Source organism: Pteropus medius, unplaced genomic scaffold, assembly GCF_902729225.1.
Source record: "Pteropus medius unplaced genomic scaffold, Ma_sr-lr_union100, whole genome shotgun sequence".
In the NCBI taxonomy this organism is placed as follows: Eukaryota; Metazoa; Chordata; class Mammalia; order Chiroptera; family Pteropodidae; genus Pteropus; species Pteropus medius.
In genome coordinates this window covers 37,691,380-37,718,288 of record NW_024340849.1, presented here as the reverse complement: position 1 = coordinate 37,718,288, position 26,909 = coordinate 37,691,380, and the positions used below count along the sequence as shown (strand labels likewise).

General features: G+C 36.2%; 1 protein-coding gene across 3 annotated transcripts in view; it reads left to right on the top strand.

The window, feature by feature from the left end:
• The window catches only part of TTC39C (tetratricopeptide repeat domain 39C), an 87,309-nt gene that overhangs the window by 24,707 nt on the left and 35,693 nt on the right, over positions 1–26,909 (top strand). For all 3 annotated transcript variants that reach the window (XM_039844361.1, XM_039844355.1, XM_039844371.1), the window contains 3 exons: positions 10,851–10,899; positions 12,622–12,750; positions 17,478–17,592. In XM_039844361.1, coding sequence (XP_039700295.1) covers positions 10,851–10,899; positions 12,622–12,750; positions 17,478–17,592 — 293 coding nt within the window. The remainder of the gene's footprint in view (positions 1–10,850; positions 10,900–12,621; positions 12,751–17,477; positions 17,593–26,909) is intronic.

Sequence of the window (26,909 nt, the reverse complement as noted above, 5' to 3'; positions counted from 1 at the left end):
CATAGTTTCTTATACTGCATATATACTTTGTATTCTGCTTTTTCACTTACTATGACAGTAACTGGCTTATTGCATGATTACTATGCAGCAGGCTTTAAACTAGGCATTTTAGATATTTCTCTTGTGTACTTATTACATCCATATAAGGCAGTATAATTTACCTCAAATTTTCAAATAAGGAAACGGGCTGAGGATTTATATATCCTGCTTGTGGTCACATAGCCAGTGATCAAGTTAAGATCTTAACTGAGGGCCATTTTCTAAAGCCCATGCTTTTTCAAACATATTGGAGTAAGCATTTTCTTAGTTATTACATTTTTTTTTTGGCATAAAATAGTATTTTGCTAGGTGAATATATCATAATTGGTCTAACAGTCTCTATTTTTCAACATTCTCGTATTATTTCTTGATACTATGTACAATACAATGAACATCTTTATATAGAAATGTTTTTCTGCGTTTTATTTTTCTTAGGGTAGATTCTTAGAAATATTTTTAATTCTCTCAATAGATAGAAAAACAGATATAGAACTGTCCCAGAGGTTTGTAGCAGTTTTCATTTCCATCAGTCACTGTAAATGTTATGTTGTGTATTTGAATGAATATGGGCAAAGTAATATGTCAACTAAGCTTCTTTAAAAATCTGTTTGAGAGGGGAGGGGAGAGTGGGAAAATAAAAAAGTAAAATGTTAAAAAAATATATAAGCTTGGACAAAAAATTGTAAGGGTTGTACAACTTTGTGAATATGCTAAAAGTCATTGACTTGTACACTTTAAAACATCTGACTGCTTTTTTTTGTTTTAAGGTTTTTGTATTTGACTTTTATGTCATGAAATTCAATGGCTATTTTTACCGAAATTTTAGCAGTCTCTAAATTATCAGTTTCTATATTATATAGAATTTTAGCATGACTCAAAGCCTTAGTTTAATAAAGTTCAGAGTTTGTTAAGAAGATATACATTGACACTGATTTACATTTCTTATGCTCAGATTTCTTTTCATAAATTGTGAGTTTTTTGTTATACAACTTATTCAACTTTAATATGTATTTAATATCATTTTTTTCTTCTCAAATACTGTGACATCCATATCATTCTCAGACTAGGGTATTGTATTTCTTTTTTTCCCCTTTCTTTCTCCCTCTCTTCCTTTTTGTAGCAGAAAGGCTAATATAGTATAGAGAGGAAGGGCTGTGTGTATTACAACAGCAAAACCAACCAAACAAATCCTTACTTACGTGTAGCTTTGTTTGATACTTTAATAAAACTATTGAAGCAGGAAATATTTCCTATTGTTTATTTTAGAATCAGAAGAGATCATTATAAAATATAACGGCTGTATATTGGAGACAGGACCAGTAGAGGAAGATAATGAAAGTATATGAAAGGAGAATGCTCTTGCTCATTTAGCCATGTTTATTTGATATATTGCCTTTCTATTTTTATCTGTGGTGTAGCTTTCCCAAATATCACAGCATCTTTGGCAAAAGAACTCTGGTTTCTCTTCAAATCACGTAGGTCTTTTGCCTTCTAATCTGGCAAAAGAAAATTTAATTCTGTTATTGAACAGAATCTCTTTTAGATAGGTTTATCTGTTACTTTTATGTATAATTTTGTGGTCTGATAACGCCTCTCAGTGAATTTGGAAAACAAATATGTACGTGAACTTTACACAATATGTTACAAAGTTTTGCATTTTTGAAATCCTTGATAAACTATAAGTAAAACATTAATAGTTGCATAAGCAGTACTGGCTTGTGAGGGTGAATTGATTTTGTTAAATTCAGTGAAGTACCCTATTTCTGACTTCTTTAAATAAATGAAGTGTTTTTACTTGTTGCCCTTTTCCATTTATGCAAGGCTGTACATAGCCTGAAGGAAGTCATGCCAGTATGAGTAGAAAATTAAAGGGCTTTGCCATTTTGATTTGAATTACTTGTTTTAAAAAGAATGATGTGATGAACATTTGAATTAAATGTAAATTTTTAGTTAAAACAAGAAACTTTTTTCTACCTGTTATTCTGGAATAGCAATTAATTTTAGTGTAAACTTTATTTGAGTAGCTATTACTTTTTGTGCATTATAATTGTTTATTAAAAAATTAAAATGGTATTTATCTTTTAAGATACTACTTTCATGAGAAGTATCAGTGATTGCTGTTTTGAGTTTGTTTTTTTCTAAGCGAGCTTTTCAAATGCAGGAAGTTCTTTTTAGGCTGGGGTTGACTATAATTCTAGGTAAAAAATAGATTTGTTACTTTCTATTATAGGATATTTTCTTTGTGAAAACCACAGGTAATTATTTAAATTGTTACTATTTTAAAATACAGTTATAAAATGAACATATCAATACAAGATTATGTAGTTCTTAAGATGTTTGCTAACTCAAGAGAAAATTTTATAATTATGTCATAAAAGAAGCCCTAGTTTAGAAACTGCCTTTATAATGTCACTATAAATATTTTTTAGAATTCTACAGGTGAACAGTTCAAGAAATATGCTTGTAGAATGATGTTTTAAGGAGAGCTTACAATAAGGGGAGGAAATTATTTTAAGTATTTTGTATATTCCAGAAACTCTGCAAGTATTAATCCTGTATTCAGAAGAAGCTTGTTAGGCATGGAAAAGATCTGACCTTCCTTATTCATTAACTTCATTCAATAAAGACATATTTTACCTACTATTTTAGTGAACTTCACTCAGAAAAACAGCTTTATGACAAGAAATGAAATAGAAACAATTTCACCTATCACATAGCCACATTTACTGTTCAACATACAGATATCATTTTCTCTTCTTCTAGTTATTCTTTCTGCTCATTTGTTTGTCAGGAGACTCATTCACTCGTTCATTAATTTATTCAACAAGTACTCATTGAAGGCCTTCTAGAAGCCAGGTGCTGTGCTAGGCACCATTCTGGTGGGAAAGCAGTACTAGTATGTGGGTAGTACTGGTATGTTCTGAAAGGCGAAGGCTAAGGAGCAGTGTGAGCCCAGAGGAGGGCTCAGTCTGAGCTGAGCGACCGGGGAGGGTGCTTTGGAACCAGCACCTTTTGGACTGAGGCCTGGAGGACGAGCAGGAGCTAGTGAGGAAAGAAGTAGAAGGTCAGTGACTCAGGCAGGGGAACCCCATGAGCCAAAACCCAAGGTAAGAGAGCTTTGATATTCCCTTCTCAGTTTTTGATCTTGATTTGGTAATTTTATAGGACAGTAATAATGGAAAAGGAAATATAATGGAAATATTTTCTATTTTCCCTGTTTTTGTCTCAAGACAAACTTAATTTTTATGTAGATATTTTATACCCTAAATATCAACTTACTAAATAGTCTGTCATGTTAATTAGACCAGTTAATTCTAACTCAAATTCTTTAGACGTTGAAAGATGGGAAATCGGGGTCAAAGTTTTTCTGGCTTTCAGTTTGCTCAGCCTTTTCACATCTCCCTCCTCACAGGCCTGGCTGGTTGTGTGCTGGGCCAGCATTTGGGACTCTCTTGAGGGGTAGCACTCAGCCCTCCCGGCAGCCGGCTCTCGACTCCCCAGCCTCCTACCTCAGGCTGAGCCCTCCGTGTCCTCTGTCCTGTTCACCATTTCTCTTTCATAGTTGTTCCCCAAATCTCCCTCCACCCCAAGTTCTAGGGCATAGCCATCAATTTGCAGGCTTTTTCTTTGTGGGATACCAGAGACAAGCCTAAAAAGTGAAACCGTGTTTTTGCCATGCAGTTGTAGAACCAACCTGTATTTTAAATTACCGTAGTGGTTTTGAGGAGTATCTTAGTATATGCAGGGGAAGCGTTCTTAAAGTATGTACGTCCTAGAAATGTATCAATCAGAGCAATCATCTGTAGGAAGTAAGGATCAAGGGCCTAGTGACTTTTTTCCAGAGTGCTGTGTAGAGTGACATTAATTATCCACCTGTAGATAATTAGGACTTCAAGCTGTAGGAAGATACAGACTGTTGAGGCGCCTGCTTATTACTCTGTGGATAAGAGACCAAGAGTCTCAACCTGCCCCTAGAAGTTCTCCCATGCTCTGTTACAAGCTGTTGGCGTCACTGCTTCCGATGAGTCTTTCATGGCTTCTTGGCACCAGACGGTGAATTACAGGGTCATTTTCTGATAAGATGCAAGGCCACATCACAAGCAATTAAAATGAATGGTAAGGCATTCCAGTGGCTGTGAGTAGAGACATTGCTGCACACACAGCCACTACTCCTGAGGGCTGGCATCTCTCCTGGCCCGAGGGTGCCCCTGACCTGAAGTGGGGTCCCCCTGGGGACAGCTGGTGGTACACTAAAGACTCGCAAATCCCAAGAAGGGTGGGCACATGTAAATATAAGTCTGAGTGGAAGACCAGACCTATTCCAAACACTCATAAATCAAATAGTCATAAACTAAATGTGGTGATCAGTGTTTTTGGAGACATGCTGTCCTTCAGATAAAAAGTTGGCCAAGAATCATGCTTTGACTTGTTTCTGAAAAGAATAGACTTTCTATGAAATTCCTCACTGCTATCTTCTGATAAAGGGAACAAACAAATTATTTTTCTTAAAGCAGTTTTTATGGGCTTATATCGGGTAAATTTTTCGACTTGTGGGGGAAGGTCCATCATGAAGTGTGGATTTTATAGGAGATGGTTGGTTTATTAAACAGATATGTATTGGTGACCTGTTACATGACGGGTTGTGTCCTGTGTGGTCAGGACAGAGGCACATAGCAGAAATGGGGTTCCCATTCACAAAGAACATCCATTTATTCAAACAAATGAGATAAGTATCAAATAATAATAAGCGCTTTGCAGAAAATTTATAGAGATGTAATAAAGAGTTTTTGGGCTTATTCTCTTGAAAAACACTAAAGAAGAGGATATCATAGTTGGCAAGTAGCCTTTTTTATATTTCATTAAATTTGATTTTGGAAGATGACTTTGTGAGTAAAATGAGCAAGCATCTACTCACTTTCCATCACTATTTATTATTACTGGAATATTTTTTTTCTAGCAACCCAACTGGACTTGTATAGACAACGTGAAGAGCATGAGTGTTCTTCATCTTCGTATCTCCAGTCCATAGCATAGTGCCTGCTGCATATTTAGTGTTCATCAAATATATTTTGAATGGATGGATGAAACAAGATTAGATTTTTTAGAATTTTTTCTATAACTTCATGTATAAACAGGTCATTTTCATTTTAAACTGGAGAATGTTATCTGGTTATGACTGGGATATGTGAGCTTAAAATTAAATATCCTGTTTTTTTTAAAAAGTTTTAAAAATGTATAGTTTTCTTTTAGATAACTTTGTTGATGGGGGCAAGGGAAAACCTAGAAAACCATCCATGATTTCTTCAATCTTTATAGTAAATTGTATAACTTGCGTTGGGCCCGATTTCTTAATCATGTTTCTAATCATTTGCCTTGGGTAGAGTCGACACTTTACTCCTTCACTGAGCAGACTCAGAGCTGGCTGTGCACTATGGGAAGCTGCTTTAAAATTGAAAATTTATCATGGAGAATTAGAAGATGTGGAGCAGTGGGGTGCAAGGAGCCGGGCACCTAACTCACAGACCTGTTGGGGGGACGATACTTAGTGAATGGGATACATCCACTGGGATTCCTATGGAAGGAATTTAACTTCCTAGAAAGACCGCAAATAATGAATTTTATATTGTAATCTGGTTCATAACAAGCTTCAAAAGGGAACGTTCTACCAGTGCTCTCCGATCATGTGTGAGACCTAAGGAGTGATATATGTGGCACATAAAGGGAGCATTTGTAGTACTTTTTTCACTAAGATGCTTTCAGAATAATTAGATTTTTCCTTTTGAAAAATAATAACTATTGTAAGTCATGTCAAGAAAAATGCTTTAAAAGAACCTTTTTCACATTTTATTTTCCTCACCACCCTCTGAGGGAGAGTACTTTTATTCCTAGACCTGTGGTCTATAGTTTTTCCTTCATCACTTCACAGGAACCTTTCCCTTTTCTGCACATGGCAGATGCTCTTTTTAAAAAACGTTTGTTGAATGAATGCTGCAGAGACGAGGTGCTGAAAACATCGCTGTTCTTTCTTGCTTTCACAGTATGAGTAAAGATAAATGCTTCTGTCTCTTTGGTCGGTGAATGAGAAAAACTATGCTCTTTGACACTGATGGACCCGACATCTTTTCTGTATTATAGCTGTAGCATTTTCAAATTAAGATTGAGGCCTCCAAATAATTCACCAGAATAGTTTCCAATTTCTGAGTGGCATTAAAAAGTAAGTTCAATATATTTGGGAAACATAGTTTATTGCAGAAGAACCAGATTAATCTTGTCTGTTGTTTGTTAACACAGTGTCCTCTCAGAGAACTTGAAATACAAAGCAGTAAAAATTGAGCCAGTCGGCCAAGAAGCACAAGTACAATTTAAGGGAATTCTGTGTTCAGGGGCCAGTGTTCTGTGAAATTTAAACACTTCAAGGCTTTATCTATTTAATAGTGACTTTGGCATGTTTTAATTTTTAAGCTTTCATTAAACTCCTTATTATAATGCTTTTTAATTATTTTTCTTAAGGAGGCGGAGAGGAATCCGCTAGGTAAAGGGAAGATTGTTAAAAATGAAAAAGATATGTAAATAAGATAATTAGTTCAAATGGCAAGACAGTGTATGGTTCTATTTGATGTCCTACTGCCTTTTTAACAATAATTTTGAAAAGGATGCGTTTAAAATTTTATTTTCTTACACAGATAATATAAAAATAATGCCCAGATCATTTGCATTTGTTTTTGGTTAACAATCAAAAACTATTTGTGAGACTCACCTCATATGTGTCTCTCTCTTCTTTTGGGCAGTTTATTAGCCTTGTGTTAATGGTTCCCTAGGTCACAGCTGGGCATAGTGAGGCTTTAGCTTGTCACTGAGTGAATAACTCACTCCCATGTAGCAGGCTTTGGCTGTTTTGCTATTGAATTGCCCTGTTATTCTGTTTGTTTGCCTGGATGATATATTCTGTTGAGAAATTGTACCAAAGCAACAGCTATATCACAGGGAGTATTGAGAACAAGTAAATTGACTTAAATGATGTATTTTTCTCTGTAAGAGGTGTCTAAAAGTAGTGAGAATGTCTGTGGTTTTATTACTGAAACAGAGGTGATGATTACTGCAGTTTTAATCGTGACTGTTTATCTCCTCACAAACACGCATCTATCACTGAATAAAATAACCTTTAATCTTATTGCCCCTCACAACAAATACTCATTTTTTATTGTTGATACATATTGACTGTAATGTAAACAGAACTTTTGTTTTTACATTAAATTTGGTCAGGCATTTTTCTAGGCCATAATATTCTATCAGAAGATTTTATGAGGCATTTATTTTATTGTAGATTTTCTCCATTTTCAGAAATTTTAAATTGTGAAAAATAAATATGACAAAGTTTACCCTCTAACCATTTTTAAGAGTATAGTTCAGTAAGGTTATGTACATTCATATCATTGTGCATCCCATCTCCAGAACTGTTAGCATCTTGCAAAACTGAAACTCTATACCCCTTAATAACTCCTCATTCCTTCCTCCCCTGTGCCCCTGGCAACCACCATTCTATTTCCTGTCTCCCTAAATTTGACTGCTTTAGGTACCTCAGATAAGTGGAATAATATAGTACTTTTCTTTTTGTATCTGGCTTGTTTCACTTAGCATAATAACATCTTCAAGGTTCACCCATGTTGCAGCATGTGTCAGAATTTTCTTCCTTTTTAAGGCTAAATAATACTCCATTGTATGTATATGTATGTGTGTGTGTATATATATATATATACCATAGTTTGTTTATCCATTTGTCTTTCTGTAGACACTTGGTTTGCTTCCACCTTTTGGTTCTTGTGAATAATGCTGCTAGAATACAAGTGTACAAACATCTGTTTGAATTCCTGATTTCAGTTCTCTGGGGTATATACCCAAAAGTGAAATTGTTGGATCATATGGTATAGTCCCCCATACCCATGGGTTCTATATTCATGCTTTCAATCAATGGCAGATCAAAAATATTTGGAAAAAAAGTTACCTTGTTGCTGATGTGTACTACATAGTTAGGCCTTCGATGGTTGCATCTGAACTGAACATGTAGAGACTTTTTTGTCGTCTCCTAAAAATGCTGTATAACAAGTATTCACATAGCATTTACATTGTATTAGGTGTTATAAGTAACCTAGAGATGATTTAAAGTATATGGCAGGATGGGCATAGGTTATATGCAAATACTACGCCATTTTATATAAGGGACCTGAGGATCTGTGGGTTTTGGCCCCGCAGGGTGTCCTGGAACTGAACCCCTGTGGATACTGAGAGGTGATTATAATTCTAAGTTTTTGAGGACCCACCATACTGTTTTCTATAGTGGCTGCACCATTTTACATTTCCACCCACAGTGTGCAAGCATTCTCTTTTACGTACATCCTCACCGACACTTGTTATTCTGTTATTTTGGTGGTAGTCATCCTAATGAGTGTGAGGTATTATCTCATTGCTGTTTTTGTTGGCATTTCCCTAATGATTTGTAATGTTAATCATCTTTTCATGTGCTTATTTATATATCTTCTTTGGAGAAGTGTCTATTCGTGTTATTTGCCCACTTTTTGAATTTTTTGTCACCGTTGAGGTGTAGGAGTTCTTCATATTGTCTGGATATTAGCCCATTATCAGACATATGATTTGCGAACATTTTCTCACATTCCATAGGTTACCTTATCACTGTTGATGGTGTCTTTTGATGTGTAGAAGTTTTTTATTTAATCTAGTCCACTTTATTTTTACTTTTGTTGCATACTTTTGTTTTCACATCAAATAAATCATTTCTAAACCCAAGTGTAAAATTTTTTTTTAACTCAGCTTTTCCCTATTTTGGACAATGTTGCAATGAATGACTTCGCACACTTAACTTTTTCCTTTGTTGATATTATTTACTTCATTTTCAGAAAGAAAAATAGACTACTGAACCAGTTTCGTCCCCTTAAAGCCCATTTTTTGAGATACTGGGCAGAGCAGAGGATAGCACTTGTCCTGTTAGCAAAAATTGTGTTTCTGAAGGCAAGGTGAGAGGCATCTTGTAGGTAGCAGGCAAGGATACTGCTGAATATCCTATAATGCAAAGGACAGCCCTCAACAAAAATTAATGTGGCCCAAAACGTTAAGAATGCCACTGTTGAGAAATCCTGATTTAGGTATGTGAAGTACTAAGGGCTTGGCTAGGGTACCATGAATAATTAATAGCCATGGCTCTCAGAAACCTAATTTTAGTCAAGAACAAGAAGCACATGTAGGAACACTAGGCCCTGGTTTTAGCTTCTTTCATTTCTCAAATGGCAAAGTGTAAACATATAAGCGAGGAAAGGGAAAAGGAGAAAGCCACAATGATCACTTGATTGAGAAGTGTCCTGAAAGGCGGAGTCTGTGTCATTCATTTCTTCACTGATTCATATGTGTCGAATGCCCTCTGTATGTAAGGCATGATAATGAGAGATGAGGCAGAAAATAGCCTTCCAGAGGGGACGCTGATATACAAACCAAATTATATAGTGGGATGGGAGCCTATAATGGTATGTCTGTGTAGAGCCGTTGAATGAGAAAACTAATAGCTGTTCTGGTTGGAGGATGTAGGGATAACAGACTTCACCGTGCGCTGATAGGTGTGCTCTTTGAGCTCGGTTTATGGGTATGAGTGCTAGTGGGGGATTCTTCACAAGTGAGTTGACCGTCCTAATTTTTTTTATAACTTTATCCTATTAAGTGGTGGTGAACAAGCTCTTATTATTCACTGTAGAAACTGAGTAGGTACTAAGTAGATGTAAAAACTTATAGCAGAAGGTTAATATTACAAATGGAATTCCTGATACCCCCTTCTCCCTCCCTTTCCCTCCCTCCCTTCCCATTCTTACATCACACTCCTAAGAAAAACAGATGTGCATACCATTTGACTCAGCAGTGCTACCTCTAGGAATTTATCCCGTGAATATATTTGGACTTGCTTGCAAAGATGTATGTACAAAGATGTTCATCTGAGCAGGGGGTATATGTATATATGTACATATATGTGTATATACATATTAATGTGCATGTTCTCCCTCACATACTCACTCCCCATGCCCCAAGCAAACACACACTCACTTTGAACACAAACTAAATTTCCAATAGAGGATTGACTAATACATCATTCTTGCCTTTTTAAAAATCATGAGCATGTATTATTTACTTAATAAAAAATTGGTGAAATTATTTTCTTTAAGAAGGCAATTCTAACTGTTTTCCCTTTTAGTTCAATTTTATAGAGCTTTGGGGGCTGGTTGTGAATTTGAAGCAGAAAGTTTATATTCTTTAAATTCAATTGATGTTAGTTTGATTTGGTTTCATATTTGGCTTACATATAAAATTGGATAATGACTGCTTCCCAGTGGGGAATTGACTGACTCTAGGGAGGTATTCTTAAGGTTCTTTGGATGGGCTAAGTGAATTTGCAACGTCTAACTCAGTGGTAAAACCTTTTGATCTACTCTGTTTTTTGTGTGTGAAGTTTTGAATACATTTTGCATTTTTAAAATGGTTATTAATTGTCTTTCCTTGGCTATGTGTTTTGCAGATGTTGGATTAGTTTACTAAGGCAGTCTCTTATGATTTGAATTAACATTTGCCTAGCTTTGAAGAAGCAGAGGCAGATACTATCTTGGCAGACAGATGTGAACCTCCTTGCCTCTTCACCTTTTTGCTTGAAAACTTTAACTTCTATCCAATTATTAGGACTATATTGTGATCCTGATATAGCAAATGTTTTTAAAATAAAAGTTCACAATAAAAATAATTTTATTTTGTTTCCTTAACAGAAATCATAGCCCATTAATGAGTTTTGGAGCCAGCTTTGTCAGTTTTTTGGTAAGTCAATATGGGGAGAGGTATTGGCATGAAGGAAATGATGAATAGATTACATATGTCTTTTAGTGGCTACTAGCTATATAGATATACTATTGTGAAAGATCTTCTGGAGTTTAAAACTGGAATAAAGTTCTTGACTATTAACTAACACCTATAAGATATCCTCTTCCTTCCTAATGTTAAAAATAAAATGTTTATATCTTATATTTTGTTTTTCCCAACCAAAATCCATTTTAAATAAAAATGTAATTGAAAGATCTTTCCAAAAATTAAAGCTACATTAGAGTTAAAAAAGTCAAACTTCAGATAATAAAGATTTGCTCTAAAATTATTGAGAAAATGTAGACAAATTAGCAGAAAGCTCAAGTTTGTTAGTTATTATAGCATTTTTAAGTGTAATTTATTTAGGAATTGAGGGAATAAGTTGCAATTAGGTTTTAAAATAAACTGGGCAATGTAAAAAAGTGTATGGTTTTATTTTTCAGAAACACTTTTCATATAAACTACTTTCAAACACATAATTAAAAAAAAACACATCATAGAATTGTATAATAGCAAAAAAGTAATGAGTAGAGACTCAGAGAAGTAAATGGTGAAAGCATTTAGATTCCAGATTTAGAAAGATGTCAGCAAATGGGTATGTTGTGTGCACCCTGACAGCACCCAGCCACAGGCACCAGGCTAGCTTGTGGTGACATGAATTTTCGTTCAAGCTATTTATTTTCTCTCATTTCCAGGTAATACAACAAATTTTTAAGGCATACTGTTTGCAAGAAAACATAGCTCCTCACCTTAAGGAGAATGGTACTGGGTGGGTGGGAACTGTAACAGGAGTGAGACACAGCCAGAGGCTTGGCTGGGTGTGGGAGGCGAGTGGGGAGGACGACTGTAGCAGGGTTGAGATTTGGTTGGGAAAAAGAGTATGGTGGGGAGATTTAGGCAAAGGTGGCTATGGTTAGGTTTAGCTAGACCGGAGAAGTAGGTTAAAGTACTGAGGAGGCCCAGAATGCCAAGATGAGGCTGGCAGAATGTGATAAGGAATGGAGAAGTACATACAATGAGTTCATTAGGGCCTTCTAAGAACCTGGTATCTTGGCTCTGCCCATTCATCTCAGAAAACTCAGATCTACTGGGTGAAAGTAGCAGGTTTTGCCCCTACCCAGTAAAATGTGGCCTGAAAAAAGTCAATCGGGATCATGTGCTTGGAACAAGCTGTCAGTGGAATTTTTCACTGTGGACAACATAATATGAGTTCCTTATAAGTGAATCCATTGGAATTGCTGTTCATGAAAAGACTGGTTTTCAAAGGACACCTACTAGCTGATGTTTCATTAGCATTTTTGTGCAATACTTGATGGAGCCAGGGATCTGTGTGTGGGTAGAATGTACTTTTCAGTGAGACTCTGTTACAAAAACTGAATTAAGTAGACCAATCAGAAATTACACAGGGTTTTTGTTATTGTATTTATAACAAAAAAATTGTAGAACAGCAATTGCAAGGAAATTTATTACCATGTATTTTTTATGCTGATGTAATAGAAGTATATTCCTACTTCATATTGAGATTATAATTTTTAAAAATGAATAGAGTATGTTGTAATATTCTCATTTTTTTACTTGCAACAAATAAATGTTTTTACAGTTTGGAGTTTTGTTGTAATAAATTGACCTAAATCTTCACACACCGATTCATTCATTTCTTCCTTATTTCTTTCATGGAAGAATGCCATGATGACATTTGAGGAAGAAAAAATGCAGTTGGCATGTGATGACTTAAAAACTACAGAAAAGCTGTGTGAAAGTGAGGAGGCTGGAGTAATTGAAACAATCAAGAATAAAATTAAGAAGAATGTAAGTACTATGCCCTTAGGTTATGAACTGTGTACCACTTATTTAGGACATTGCTTATTTACTTGGTTTTTGGTATTTAGAATATGGCTGAAAAAATCCTACACAGAATTCTAGCAAATTGAATACAACAATACATTAAAAAGGTTATACTTCATAATCAAGCAGGGTTTGATTTCCAGGGGCACAAGGATGGTTCAACATACATAAATCAATCAGTGCGATATATCATATAAATGAGAATCATGTATCAGTAAATACAGAAAAAGCATTTAACAAGCTACAACATCCATTTATGATTAAAACAATAAAATAGGCACAGAAGGAAAGTACTTCAATATAGTAAAGACTATATATGACAAACTCATGTAATATTCTTAATGATGAAAACTGAAAGCTTTTCCTTTAAGATCAGGAACAAGACAAGGATGCCCCCTCTCACCACTGTTATTCAACATAGTATTAGTAGTCCTAGCCAGAGCAACCAGGCAAGAGAAAGAAATAAAAGGCATTCAAATAGGGAACGAAGAAGTCAAATTGTCACTTTTTTGCAGACAACATGATTTTTTATATAAAAACCCTAAATATTCCACCAAAAAACTATTAGAAACAATATAGTAAAATTGCAGGTTACAGAATTAGTGTACAAAAATCTGTCACATTCCTATATACTAACAATGAAATTTCAGAAAAAAATTTATTTTGCAATTGCAATGGAAACAATAAAATACCTAGGAATAAACTTAACAAATAGTGTAAAGGACTTATACACTGAAAACTACCAGACATTATTAAAAGAAATTGAAAAAGACACAAAGAAATGGAAAGGTATTCTGTGTTTGTGGATTGGAAGAATCAACATAGCTAAAATGGCTGTATTACCCAAAGCAATATACAGATTTAATGCAATCCCCATCAAAATCCCAATGTCATTTTTTCAAGAAACAGAACAAAAAATCGTCAGATTTGTATGGAACCACAAGACTGAATAGCCAAGAAGAAAAAAGAATAAGGCCAGAGATATCACACTCCCTGACTTCAGATTATACTACAGAGAGACAGAAATCAAAACAGCATGCTATTGGCAGAGAAACACACACACATACTAATGGAACAGAATTGAGAACCCGGAAATAAACCCACATATATATGGGCAAATTTTCAACAATGGAGCCAAAAACATACAATGGAGAAAAAAAGCCTCTTCGATAAATGGTTCTGGGAAAATTGGAAGGCCACATGTGTTTGTCACCATACACAAAAATTAACTCAAAATGGAACAAAGACCTAAATATAAGACCTGAAACAATAAAAGGAAACATAGGCACTAATCCATGGACCTTGGTCTTAGGAATTTGACCTCAAAGGCAAGGGAAATAAAAATAAACGAATGGGACTATATCAAACTACAAAGCTTCTGCACAGCAAAAGAAGCCATCAACAAAACAAAGAGGCAGCCAACCGAATGGGAGAAGATATTTGCAAACAACACCTCTATTAAGAGGCTAATATCCAAAATATGTAGAGAACTCATACAACTCAACAACAAAATAACAAAAAATCCAATTTAAAAATGGGCAGACACTTCTCCCAAGAAGACATATAAATGGCCAACAGGTACATGAAAAGATGCTCAACTTCATTAGCTATTAGGGAAATGCAAATCAAAACAACAATGAGATACCACCTCACACCTGTTAGAATGGCTGTCATCAACAAGACAAGCAGTAAGTGTTGGAGAGGATGTGGGGAAAAAGGAACTCTCATACACTGCTGGTGGGCCTGTAAATTGGTACAGCAACTATGGAAATCCATATGGAGTTTCCTCAACAAATTAAGAATAAAATTACCATATGACCCAGCATTTCCCTCTTCTGAGTATCTACCCAAAATATTTGAAAACATCCTTGAAGATATATGCACCCTGATGTTCATTGTGGCATTATTCATAGTGGCCAAGATGTGGAAACAACCCACGTGTCCTTCAATAGATGATTGGATAAAGAAGATGAGGTGTATGTATATGTGTGTGGGTATACACACACACACACACACACACACACACACACACACACACACAGGAATATTACTCAGCTATAAGAAAAGATTAAATACTGCCATTTGTGTCAACATGGATGGATCTTGAGACTATCATGTTAAATGAAGTAAGTCAAATGGAAAAAGTCAAGAACCATGTGATTTCACTCATATGTGGAATGTAAAAGTGAAAGCAACAAATGAGCAAGACAAACAAAAACTCATAGATGCAGACAACAGTTTAGAGGTTACCAGAGGGAAGGAGGGAGAGGAGAGGTAGAAAAGAGTAAAGCGGGTGACAGAAGGAAATTTGACTTTGAGTAGTGAGCACACAATGCAATATACAGATGATGTATTGTAAAATTGTATACTTGAAACCTATGTAATATTAACCAATGTCACTCCAACAAATTTAATTAAAATAATAGAATATGGCTGAAAGCACTAAATGTTTCTTACGGCTTTTGATTAAAATGTATTTCTTAAGAGAAGCTCCATTCTGTCATTAGAGCCAATCAGTGCATGTTCTTTTGGTATCTGAAAATTTCTTCTATCATGGGCTACGTGGCAAAGACTTTTGTAATAAGGCTTTCATATATGTAATTCGAATACAGTGCATTTTGGCATAATTCAGGAATTCAGCTGTGTACCCATTTTCCTCCAGGCTTCACTTGCATTTGGTTACAAATAAGGTAACAGTAATATCATAATCTACTTTTCCTGAATTTTCTTTTACCTTCCAGTGCAAAAGTTTTAGGCCTCGGAGAGGCATCCGTTTACCCCTATTATTTCTACAATGCCTAGGTGTCTCACATATGTCACTCAATTAGCTGACAAACCAGTCTATCATAGTCATCAAAAGTTGCCTGTCTTCTGTTCCTTCATGTCAATCTAAGTTGCTTCACCTCTGCTCTTATGATGTCCACCATGAAGAAGACACTGATTGGCTAAGGGTATTGTCTCCTAATGCTCCAGAAAGACTGGAGTTTTTCTTGATTCCTCTCTCTCTAAACCCAACATCTAATCATTGTCCAAGTCCTGTTGACTCTTTCTTAAATACCTCCTGAATTCATCTACTTCTCTCCATCCTCCTGCCATTTTCCTGAGTCAGCCACCATCTCTGCTTGCATAAGACAGCCCTCCCTGGCATTTCTTCCTCTACTCTTACTGTTCTCTAGTTCGTTCTCCATAATATAGTCACTAAAATTCAAATAATATGTTGTGGGCTTCATTTTCAGTGTCCCTGCCATTGCCATTACAATAAAGTCCAAGCTCCTTACTGTGGCTTACTTGGTGTTTACTTTTCCTCTGCCTAGAACATTCTCCTCCCTCTTGACCCGGTTTGTACTCATACTTCTTCCTAGATGTCATTTTCTCCAAGGACTCTTGCCTGAGCCCCCAAGCCCTGTTGGGTGTGTCTCTTACAGGTTCCCATAGTTCCTTGTACTTTTATACTTCAGAGCATAATAAGGTCAGCATTCCCTCATTAGACTGTAAGCTTATTTACATGCCTTCCCTCAGCATCTAATACCATGCCTAGCACATATGTTAATAGTTAACATTTGTAATGGGTCCTTGCATTTAAAAAACATTGTCACATTTTACAGTATCTCATTAGCCCTTCCAACAACCCTGCAGAGCAGATGCTATTACAAGCAAAGAAACTGAAGCATCAATAGATTGATTGACTTTTACCCAAGCAAACAAAGTGAGGAGTGCTGGGACTAAATCAGGAACCACTGTGACCATGATGAATTGTCCTAATCTAGAAAAAGGGGAGATTGGTCATTCTGTCATGTATACTATGTATACTACTGGCATATTTGCAAAAATTCTATAATTTCTGATATTGTGAAAAAATATGAAAGCTATTTTGCTTTTGTTAAAGTTTACTTTGTATTAAGAATGCAGTCTTCTATTTCAGAATGATTTTTCTTCATTTAGAAGCGTTCTCAATAATAAAGACCAACATCTTATAAAAAATAGGGTTTTTTGCTTTTACTTTTTGCTTATTTTGTTTGTTTTTGAAGGCCCGAAATTGTTATTCAATGCCTGAGTGTGAATTTCTTACTATACTTAAATGACCTACATTTTAGCAGCCTTTAGCGAGGGCTATAAACTAGTATTTTGTAGAGGTAGCTATAACCTTAGAGATTAGGACTTAAATTTCGAGTTTAATTTGTGATTCATTTAAAGCTATTTTTAAATCCGGGATATTTTCTTCCTAACTAAAATGTGGTAAGTTTCCAACTCTCACATCTCAGTTTTATGCACTGAGGAACGCACCCTCATATCAGCCCTACCTGAAGGTAGATGGCTGCAAAGGTATCTACTGTGGGGAATGTTTTGTACATTTAGTGATTTTTATCTTGGATAAATAAGATCTTACATTGTTTTTAAAAAGGTAAAACTCTGAAGTTCTGTTGGCTTTCTTGTTTCTCATGAACTCAGTTTTTATTATTTAGAATATTTGTCTTTGCATTATAATGCTTTTCAGCATTGTATTGTTAACAAAACAAAGCTAGACCTAGTAGGAAAATAGAACTTCAAGGTTTATAGTATAAATTTGGAATTGACTTTCTTTCAGTGGCTGCCATGTTTCAGGGATTATTTTCTACAATAAACAAATAGTTGTTTGGAAGGAGTATTCTTGTGAGTGACTTATCATCATGTACTTTCTTCCCACCAAACAGGTCGATGTCCGAAAATCCACCCCCTCTATGGTTGATCGGCTTCAGAGGCAGATAATCATAGCTGACTGTCAAGTATATCTGGCTGTGCTCTCATTTGTAAAACAAGAATTGTCAGGTATGCTGGGACGTTATTTTTCATGGCTTTTGCTATTCAGTGTACACAATTGGTAATACTCTTTTTTAAGAATGTCTCCTATTTCAATCTTTGAAAGTATATGGCACTTCTTTGGGGCATGATACTGATTTATTACTTGGATTTATAACTGTGGAAATTGAAACCACAGTTGCTTGAGGTGTGTTTAGTAGAGTGCTTTTAGTACCAAAGCCTGTGTTCATCCTCTTGTCTCAAGACTGTTCTCATACTTAGAGAAATTACCAGTGTGATAGATAGATAGATAGATAGATAGATAGATATTTTTTTGTGGGAATCAAGTTGTCATGATAACCTTTACAGTGAAATATAACTGGTTTAAATTGTTACTGAAGACATGAGCATATAGTAAAGATTTCATAATAGACTTTAATGACTTACATTTTAACAACCTTTAGAGGGAGAGATAAAGTAATTTCTAAATTAGTTTGTTCAAGGGAAATACTTACTCTGATTTTGTAGCTTTAATATCTTGAGTAGTATAGACTCACATTGAGTTTCTAATAGCTTGCTGTAAGACTGTGCCTAACATTGACACTAATTCTTTTGTTTATGTGGTTACGTGTCTCTCTGATACTGATTGTGGAAACCTCCCACTTTGTTAGATAGGATTTACTTGGGAAAAAAAATTCAAAATGGTAATCAATTAAAATTCACTATCAGAAAAGCATTTTTTCCCAATCCTTAAATGAAGAAGGATGTATTGCTAAGTTTTAATATATACTTTTCTTACTGGACTACCAGGAAGTAGTTCTCTTCAATTCTCCTCTCTCTGTGTCTCTTCCTCTCTATCTCATACTTGAGGATGCTTTGTTTTTATTTGGCTCAAGTCAAAAGTGGAATTTAATTTTTCTAAAATTTGGACTTTCTAGATTTTATCCTTCTCTTGATGTACTATGATTGTTCTTTGGACTTTTGCTTTGGTTCAATTTTATATTTCTCTTTAATCCTCATCTCAGGATTTTCCCAATAACTTACTGACTTATATGGTCAGGGCTTCATAGTTCATATGAATTTTCTATAATGCAGTAGTATAAAATGTCCATTTGGAGTTCTATACTGATGTGTATGTTAAAAAGCAGCAGAACTATCTGGAACTCTTGCATCAAGAAAGGAACTCCAGTGTTTTCTGTGATCTGCTTTTCCTCACATTCAAGGACTTTTTTTTTTTTAAGAAATAAGATTTATTAAAAATGTATTTTAGGAGAAGATGGGCTATGCTAAGGAAGACTGTAGCCCTATAAAATTTGGGAAGTAAAAATATAAAAGAAATAAGAGTATGCTCCAAGGGAGGAGTGGAGTCTCAGCAAAGAGGGCTGTAACCCCATGGAAGAGAGAGGTCTGCATTATATTAGGGCTATGATGGGTAGTTAAAAAGGTGATTGGCCAAGTGAGGTCATTTTGATTGACACTTGGCTGCTCTATAACACTTTGCTTAGTGCACATGCACTTACCCAGCCAATCTGTTATAATTAGATTTGTGAACTTCTGTGCATAAACATGGTATAATGACAGTATAATGAAGCTGAGGTTGTGGGCAGGTTAGGGTTGTACTTTCTGCACATGTGTCTGTGGCCAGATTAAACCAGCTATAAATTATGCCCCTCCTGTCCTTTGTCTCTGGGGATGCAGAAGGGATTCTTTAACTACTAGTAGGGTATTCTTTGGGTGGTCTCTAGTCTTGGCCTCTATTCCTTTGTTCCCCTCTATTCCTTTGTTCACTCATGTCTGATTAGCTCCCTAACATTTCCCCCTTCAAGTATTAGGGACCCAAATCATTGGGTCAAGGACTTTTTAAGGAGCTAATTTTAGCCATTGAGAAAAATGTTGAGAGAGTAGGATAAATCAATTGTAGTAAAATGTTTGGGAGATTAGGGTAAAGGGAATCTGGGAATTCTTTGTATTAATCTTGCAACTCTTCTATAAGTCTGAAAATATATAAAAATTTGAAAAGTGAGTGTAACCGTCCATTTGTTTATTCATTGGTTCATTTATCAAATAATTATTGAGCACACACGATGTGCTAGAAACTTTGTTACATGAACAAACATAGGCCATGGCACCTGTCCTCATGAAATTTAGAATCAACAGTTAGTAGTATTTATTTAAAAATTATTGTGATTGTAAAATTGCTAAATACTGTTATAGAGAATTGAGAAGATAGAGAAAAGTACGAAAGAAAGTAAGTCATCGCTAATCTCACTACTTGGAAAAATCACTCTATCGCTAATGACTTATTTTATGTTTCTATATCTTTCTTTTCCAAAATTGAATATAGAGTGCTTTGTATTCTATTTTTCCCTCCTAGATTATATTATACATATTTCTCCTATAACTCAGTTTCAAAATATAATTTTAAATAATAGCATTAGTTTATCATATGAACATTTTATAATTTATTTAAATAATTCCTCTCGGACATTCAGGTGTTCTCTATCTTTTTTTTTAGGTTAATTGTGAAGCCAGACCTGTTGTATATTTCATCTATAAACTGTATTTTTTCACAAATTACCTTTTGAAATGGCCTTTACTTATTTAATAATGATACTTATGAATCAATAATCCTGTTTGTCATTGATTTTTAACACTGCTTTTGGTTCCTCCTGAAGTCATATTATTTACTGAACGTAATATTGATATTGAAATGAAATTCTGACATACATGAAAACCTCGGTTTCTAATAAATATACGTAGTGGTCACTTGCTCTATGAATAGCTCAGTATTTGTTTCAAACAAACAAACATAACCAAAAGTGGGCTTCATTTGCCTTTTAGAAACCCACTGGGTTATTAAACTATAAAATATTTATTTACTTTTTTGGTGGGAGTCCATTTCTTAGAAGACATTTTTGATGGATAATTTTCTTGGAGGAAAAACTCCTTCTTGGAGATTTTTGTTATAGGTTCTTCTCCCCCACCCCTTGAGTGGGTGGATGGTACACACGCTCACCTGAGCAACAGTTAGACGTGAGTCTTTGTAAATTTCTTAATGGGTCATACTTTTAAAAGAGTTCTTATCCTTTACCTCATTTGATCTTCTTTATAATGAATTGCTCTATCTCTCTTCATTTTCCCATACTATTTGTCTCTTTTTAATATTCAAGGGCTTTTTTTTTTTCCATATATTACTTTTGTAATAAAAAGTTATTTTCAAACCTACTTTATGGTACTCGCCACCTTAATTTTCATGTTTCCTTTATTTCCTTTTGGTCTTGAAGATAGGCCTCAGTCTTACTCTTTTGGGCATAATACATGCTCAGTAAATTTTCCTCAAATGAGATTGTTTTCCTTATTTTATATATGAGGTGGTTGAGGCTGAATGATTTGGTCGAGGTTGAATAATTTACACCGCTTGTTAGTGATCACAGAATAGTACCTGATCCATGGGTTTCTTGGTATACCTGAATTTCTAGTATTCTCACCATGTTCCCTTTACCTTAGTTTCATCACTTGAGCAACCACCCTGTGAGTGGCCCAGAAACCCAGGTTTCTCAGGCCTTCTCCCTCACTACCCATGCCTACTTTCTCCCTAGGTCCCATGGAACTAGCCCCTGAAATAGTATAACTGCATGCTGCTGACTCACATGCTTCTCCAGGTGACATTCTCTTTTTGGCCATCTTTCTAAAACTGAGTACACTTGTACTTTAAACACTTACCTATCCTGCATCACCTACAAGGTAAAATCCAATTCTTTCCTTAGGTGGCATGTGAGAACCCGGTTCCCTTTCCAGCCTACCTGCCTTTTTACCGTCGTATCTAGCTAAGCAGAGCTCCTTGCAGTTCTGAATGCCCTTTGCTGCCTCATGCTGTTGTACACACTGTCCAACAGCATGGAATACCCCCACCCCGTTTATGTTTCTCTCTGGCCTTTGTTGCTCTGTATGTGCCCTGTACATAGCTAGTCAGAGCATTAGTCACACAGCGATACAAATTTTATTTACATGTCTATTAGGCTGTACATTTCTTGGGGGCAGGGACCTGTGCCTACCTGCTATCTTTTCCCCCATATTTATTGAGCACTTACTATGTGTCAGACACTGTGAGGTGATAGGTGTTAATGGTCTAGAGATGTAGATCTTTTCCTGAGGCAATTGATAGTTAGGCAGGGAAGAAAGAGGAATAAATTATAATCCAGGGTGATACTGTAGAACAAACTCAGAGTCTGGAGGCTTTGCTAGAAATAGCCAGCTGGGCAAAAACTCAGAAGTGTTCTGAAGAAGAAAGAAAAGTTAAACGTTCTTATAGTAAAAAGTACATTCTTGAGAATTATTAGTCCTGCATTCTTAGCCCTAGGATTGGTCCAGAATGATTATCAGTCAGATGTCAGACGGTCAGGATGATGGATGCCAGGTGGTCTGGAAGATGGGTGCCAGGAAGTCTGGATATGTGAGTCCTTCAGGGGGTAATTAGAGGGGGTTACCTGGAGATCCAGATGTATATCTAGGCATTGATGTACGACTGGAAAGTTAAAAAAAAAAAATTAAGTTCCCAGGCTAGTTAGAGTAAGAACAGAGTATTGTTTTATGCCTTAACCTTCATGGTAGTAATAATTCTAACGTCTTGGTAATGACTCCATTTTATATATTCCCTATTTTCTCTCTTTCCTCAGTACCTTCACCAGTAGACATATAGTTAGTCATAGAGGTTGCACAGGGAATGAGCAGTTCCTGATCTCTGCCTGGGAAGATCAAGGATCCTTGATCCTGTCTCTGAGCAGGGCTATAAAGAATGGCAGTCCATTTTCTCCTCTCGGTCCCTGGCACCTGATATGGTTCCCTTGCCTAGCACATGGGGGTTTTGTAATATGTAAATTAAAGAAAGGGCGATGCCATTCAGAAAAGTGATACATGATATTGAGCCCCAAAAAGCCCCAAGAATAGTTTTGATTAGAGAAGCGAGTCTGTTGGAAGTCTGTCAACTAGGGGTAAAGATAATAATGAGGAGGTAAGCTGACTAGTAGAAACTAAATCATCTTTTCCCTTCCAAAGTTATGTGGATAATATGAAAGGCAAGCCTCAACTTAGCTTCTTTTGTAGGGTTAACTAGCCTCATCTCTGACAGTGAACAGGCAGAATGCTATGGTAAGAGCTCTCAGTGGAGTCTCCACTGAAACATCTACAAAATTTTTTCCAAGATTAATTTGATATAACTTGATATTTTCATCTTCCAGGCAATGCTTGCCCTTTGCCAGGAAGAACCCCCCTCACCTCACTCCCATCCCTGATAAGGGGGCAGAGTTTTCTCTCCCTCCTACATCTCCCAGCTGATTGAGGCTGGCCCCAATAGGGGAGGACAAGCAGTCTGTGGTTTTCTTCTCTGTCTTCCTCCACAGGCACAGATAATAGTGGCCAAATGATTTATATTCGACCTTTCAGGAGTCATGTGAAAGGATCTTGAATACTGTTTTCTCTGCTTGTTGGGAAGACATGCACTCGAGGGCCACATTGCTATGCCATTGAGCTAAGAGTAAGAGTCCCTCCTGCAGGAGCTGTGGTGCAGTACGCCTACTGTCTGCTGTGAAGCGCACCCTGCCCAATCCTCCCTCAACCTTTGCTCATCCGCTTGGGTTCTGTCTGTGCTCAGATGTTATAGTCACAGTGTTTGGGACTGGGAGTAGTAGAGCAAATCCTGGGGAACCTGTTTCAGTGCCAAGTTGAATTTAGAAAGTAGTAAAAATAAAATCTCTCTCTATATGTGTATTTGTTTTGCACCTATTTTAGTTTATAATCTTTGACTTCATCAAAATTTTGGGCTCTGTTTACCTGGCTTAAATTAAGGGCATTAATGCTTATTACTATAGACTTTAACTTGTCCTTTTAGACACTGGCACCTAATTTCCTTTCTTAGGCAAGAAATTAGACATGCTGAATTAATTTAACTTTTAGTCTATAAAAATGGACTTTTACCATGTTTTTGTTTTGTTTTATCAACTAAGTTGTGTGCAGCTGGCGTTGATGGATTTTTGTGTTTGTTTCTATTGCTACCACCTTTCCTATAACTCTTCACCTGGGATCTGGATTACTACAGTTCATTTCCCTAACTAGTCCCTTCAACCCCAGTCTTAGAAATTCCCCATTTCTCCTGTGCAGGTCTCCTTCCTTAGCGGGACCCCAGGGCCCTCCATAATCTGAGCGCACCATCCTTAAACCCTTTTGTCCCGTGTACCCTGTTTCACTTTGCCTCTGACGCCTTGTCTCTCTGTGCCTTCATGCCTGCACTCCTGTTTCTCTCTCCCGGAATGCTGCCTTTCCCTAGACGGGAGCTTTGCTCCCTTAATAAAGCTGCAGTAGCCTCAAAAACGCAGGATAAAATGGAGTTAATTTTTTCCTCTAAATTTCCAGTTGGGCATGGGTGCCAGGTGGTTTAGAATTTAGAGAGAAAAATTCTCAGTTAGAAGGAAGTAAAGTTTTCTTCTAAAATCCCACAACTTATTTTGCACTTTCTACTTTATGTATGTATTTAGTACATTGAAAACGATCAAATGACAAAAGGAAATAACAAAGAACAATTCACCCATAATCTCAACATCATTTGTTTTCATTTTTCTATATATGATCCAATGGAGCAGATACACACATACACACACACACACACACACACACACACACACATACATATGTATGTGTGTGTGTATATATATAAATATATGTGTGTGTGTGTATATATATATATATGTCTATAGTCTTATAGTTTTATATATATGTCTATAGACTATATATATATATAGTCTTATGCACACTTATTTTTTTCATGTTTTATTTTCTAATTTTATCATGGGCATTTGGAGGGCTGAGATTATTTATGTCTCAGTTCTTTTGTGTTGCTTAGATATCAAGAAGAGACCTAGGCATATAATAGGAACTTAACCAATAGCTGATTAATATTTTTAAGATTTTGCTGGTTTTCTTTTTCTTTCATTTTTTAAAATCCATACCAATGTTTATTTCTCTTCAGTTAGATCCTAGTTGCTTTTGTGCTCTCAAGAATATACATGTGAATATATATGTTAGTTTCCTATTTCTTTTTTTTTTTTTTTTTTTCCTTTTTCTGTTTTTCTATTCAGTCTTTGGCTTTTTGGATCATGACTGAGAGTCATCTTTCACATCTGTGTGCATATTGGATCAGCCCGAACACTTTGCTAGTATACAAGAAAGTTCCAGGGTTTTCTCAAACCTTCCTTTTCCCACAGTACTTCTATTTAGGAGGTAAAAAGTCTTTGAGCCTCTTGAAGGCAGGATTTGTGTCTTATTTCTTATTCAGTTCCTGAAATTTAGTATTTGCTCAGTAAATATTTTTGTTAAATTGAACTGAGTGAAAGTAGTTTCAAACATGTAATTACTTTTATAATTAAGTTATAAAAATACTTCTCTTTTTAAAAAGCATGTATTGACTGATTTGTTTTGCTCGTTCATCCTATCTTACAGCATTCTTTTCAGTGCACTTAGGCTATAGGAAATTAATAATCTAGAACTTGTGGAATGGTTGTGTTTTGCATTGTGATCCCTTAGGAGATAGTCATCATTTGTTAGAAAACTGATACATTTAAGTAAAATCATAGCTTTATCCCATGAATTGGAGGTCCTCAAGACTCTCAAGTTCAATGATTGGCTTGGAGGACTTGGCCTATAATTATGCTCATGGCTTTGATTTATTACAGCAAAGAAAAAGGTGCATGGGGTGAAGTCTGGGAAATAGCAGGCACAAGTTCCCAAGGCCCTCTCCCAGTGGAGTTGCGTAGAATATGCTTAATTTCCAAGTCAGCGAGTGTCGTGACAGCACAGATGAAATGTTACCAACTGGGAAGCTCATTAGAGACTCAGGACCCAGAGTTCTTAGGGGGCGCTACTATGTAGACACCGTCTGCTTTGTACGAACCCAGATTTCAGACTCCCCGAGGAAAGCAAGTGTTCCAAATAAAATACATTGTTTATACAAATAATGTAGGTACGGTGAGCCACTCTTATCTGTTCTGTAAATGGTGGGAATCCTCCCAAATCCAAGTTCCCAGATGCCAGACCAGGGCCGACAACGTCGTAAGCAGGTCTCTCAAAGGACAATGGTAAGCCTGCTGTGTTAACTCTTTTTCCACACATACCATATCTTCTTAGATCACTTTCAGTTCTGTAGTTAGACCCTTATAAATCAGATATGTTATGTATTTTTTCTGTAATTTACAAATAACTCTTTAAGAACTCCGTTTCCTGCTATCCTAAAGGGCCTGGGAGTGTAGGATAGTTCACATCTTCTGTTTGTACATTGGGTCAGAGTGTTGGTGCCATATTGGTAACAGGGCCACATGGATGAGGGCTCTTCTGCAGTTAACGAAAGAATGATTTTACAGAAAATTCCCTGCAGAAGACCTCTTTCTCAGAAAGGTGATGATGATGCACTCAGATAAGCACAAATAAATCAACTAGCCCTCCCCTTCTTCATTAGAAGGGAAACATGTTTATAGGAGGAGAAGTTGAGGTGGGACCTGAGGGCTTATCTGAGAGGGGCCAGGGACATCGAGGGGGATGGATCCCAGGTCTTATCTCTGAAGTCCTTTTTGTGGCACATATTCTCAGGAGGGCTCTGTCAAGAAAAATTGCCCTAACGGGAAATAATGGAAACAGCTTTAAAAATAAATTTTCACCTTCTGGTGTGAAGTAGCTTCTTTTTTGCCACCTCCCTTCACTGGATCTCGCTGCTGGGCCAGTGAGCACTGTTGTCATACACCAATTAAAGCCACCCCAATAAAATGCGGTTAAGCCACTAATAGGCATTAGATAGAGATGAACTGAGGATTCTTTGCATTTCTGCATTTAACGTGTAATGACTTTTTTGTTATTAAACTGGCCATTTGTTCACCCAATAAATATTAATCCTTTTTGTTTGCTTGTTTGATTTTTTTGGCAAGTCTCTATGCTTGGTGCTTGGGTCTAAATTTAGCAGTGAATTACTTAGAACTTGTGCTTGAGGAGAAATGAAACACAGGCTAGGCAAATGTAAGCATTAATAAAAGAGGTTTATCAGGAAAGCTTGGAAGTTCAGAGACGGGATGGAGGCTTATGTTTCACAGAACACATGAAAAAAAGTCAGATTCAAGTGATGCTTGCATGGTTGCAATCATTCATTCATTCCTTCATTCCATATACATTATATTCTATGGTCTAGCTAATGTATGAGGGGCTTGATGCAACAGTGAACAAAATAATACATGGTTCTTGCCAGTGGGTCCTCCAGTGTAGTAAAGGTAAACAGACAACGAATAAAGAATTTAAGCCCTACAAAGAAAAGA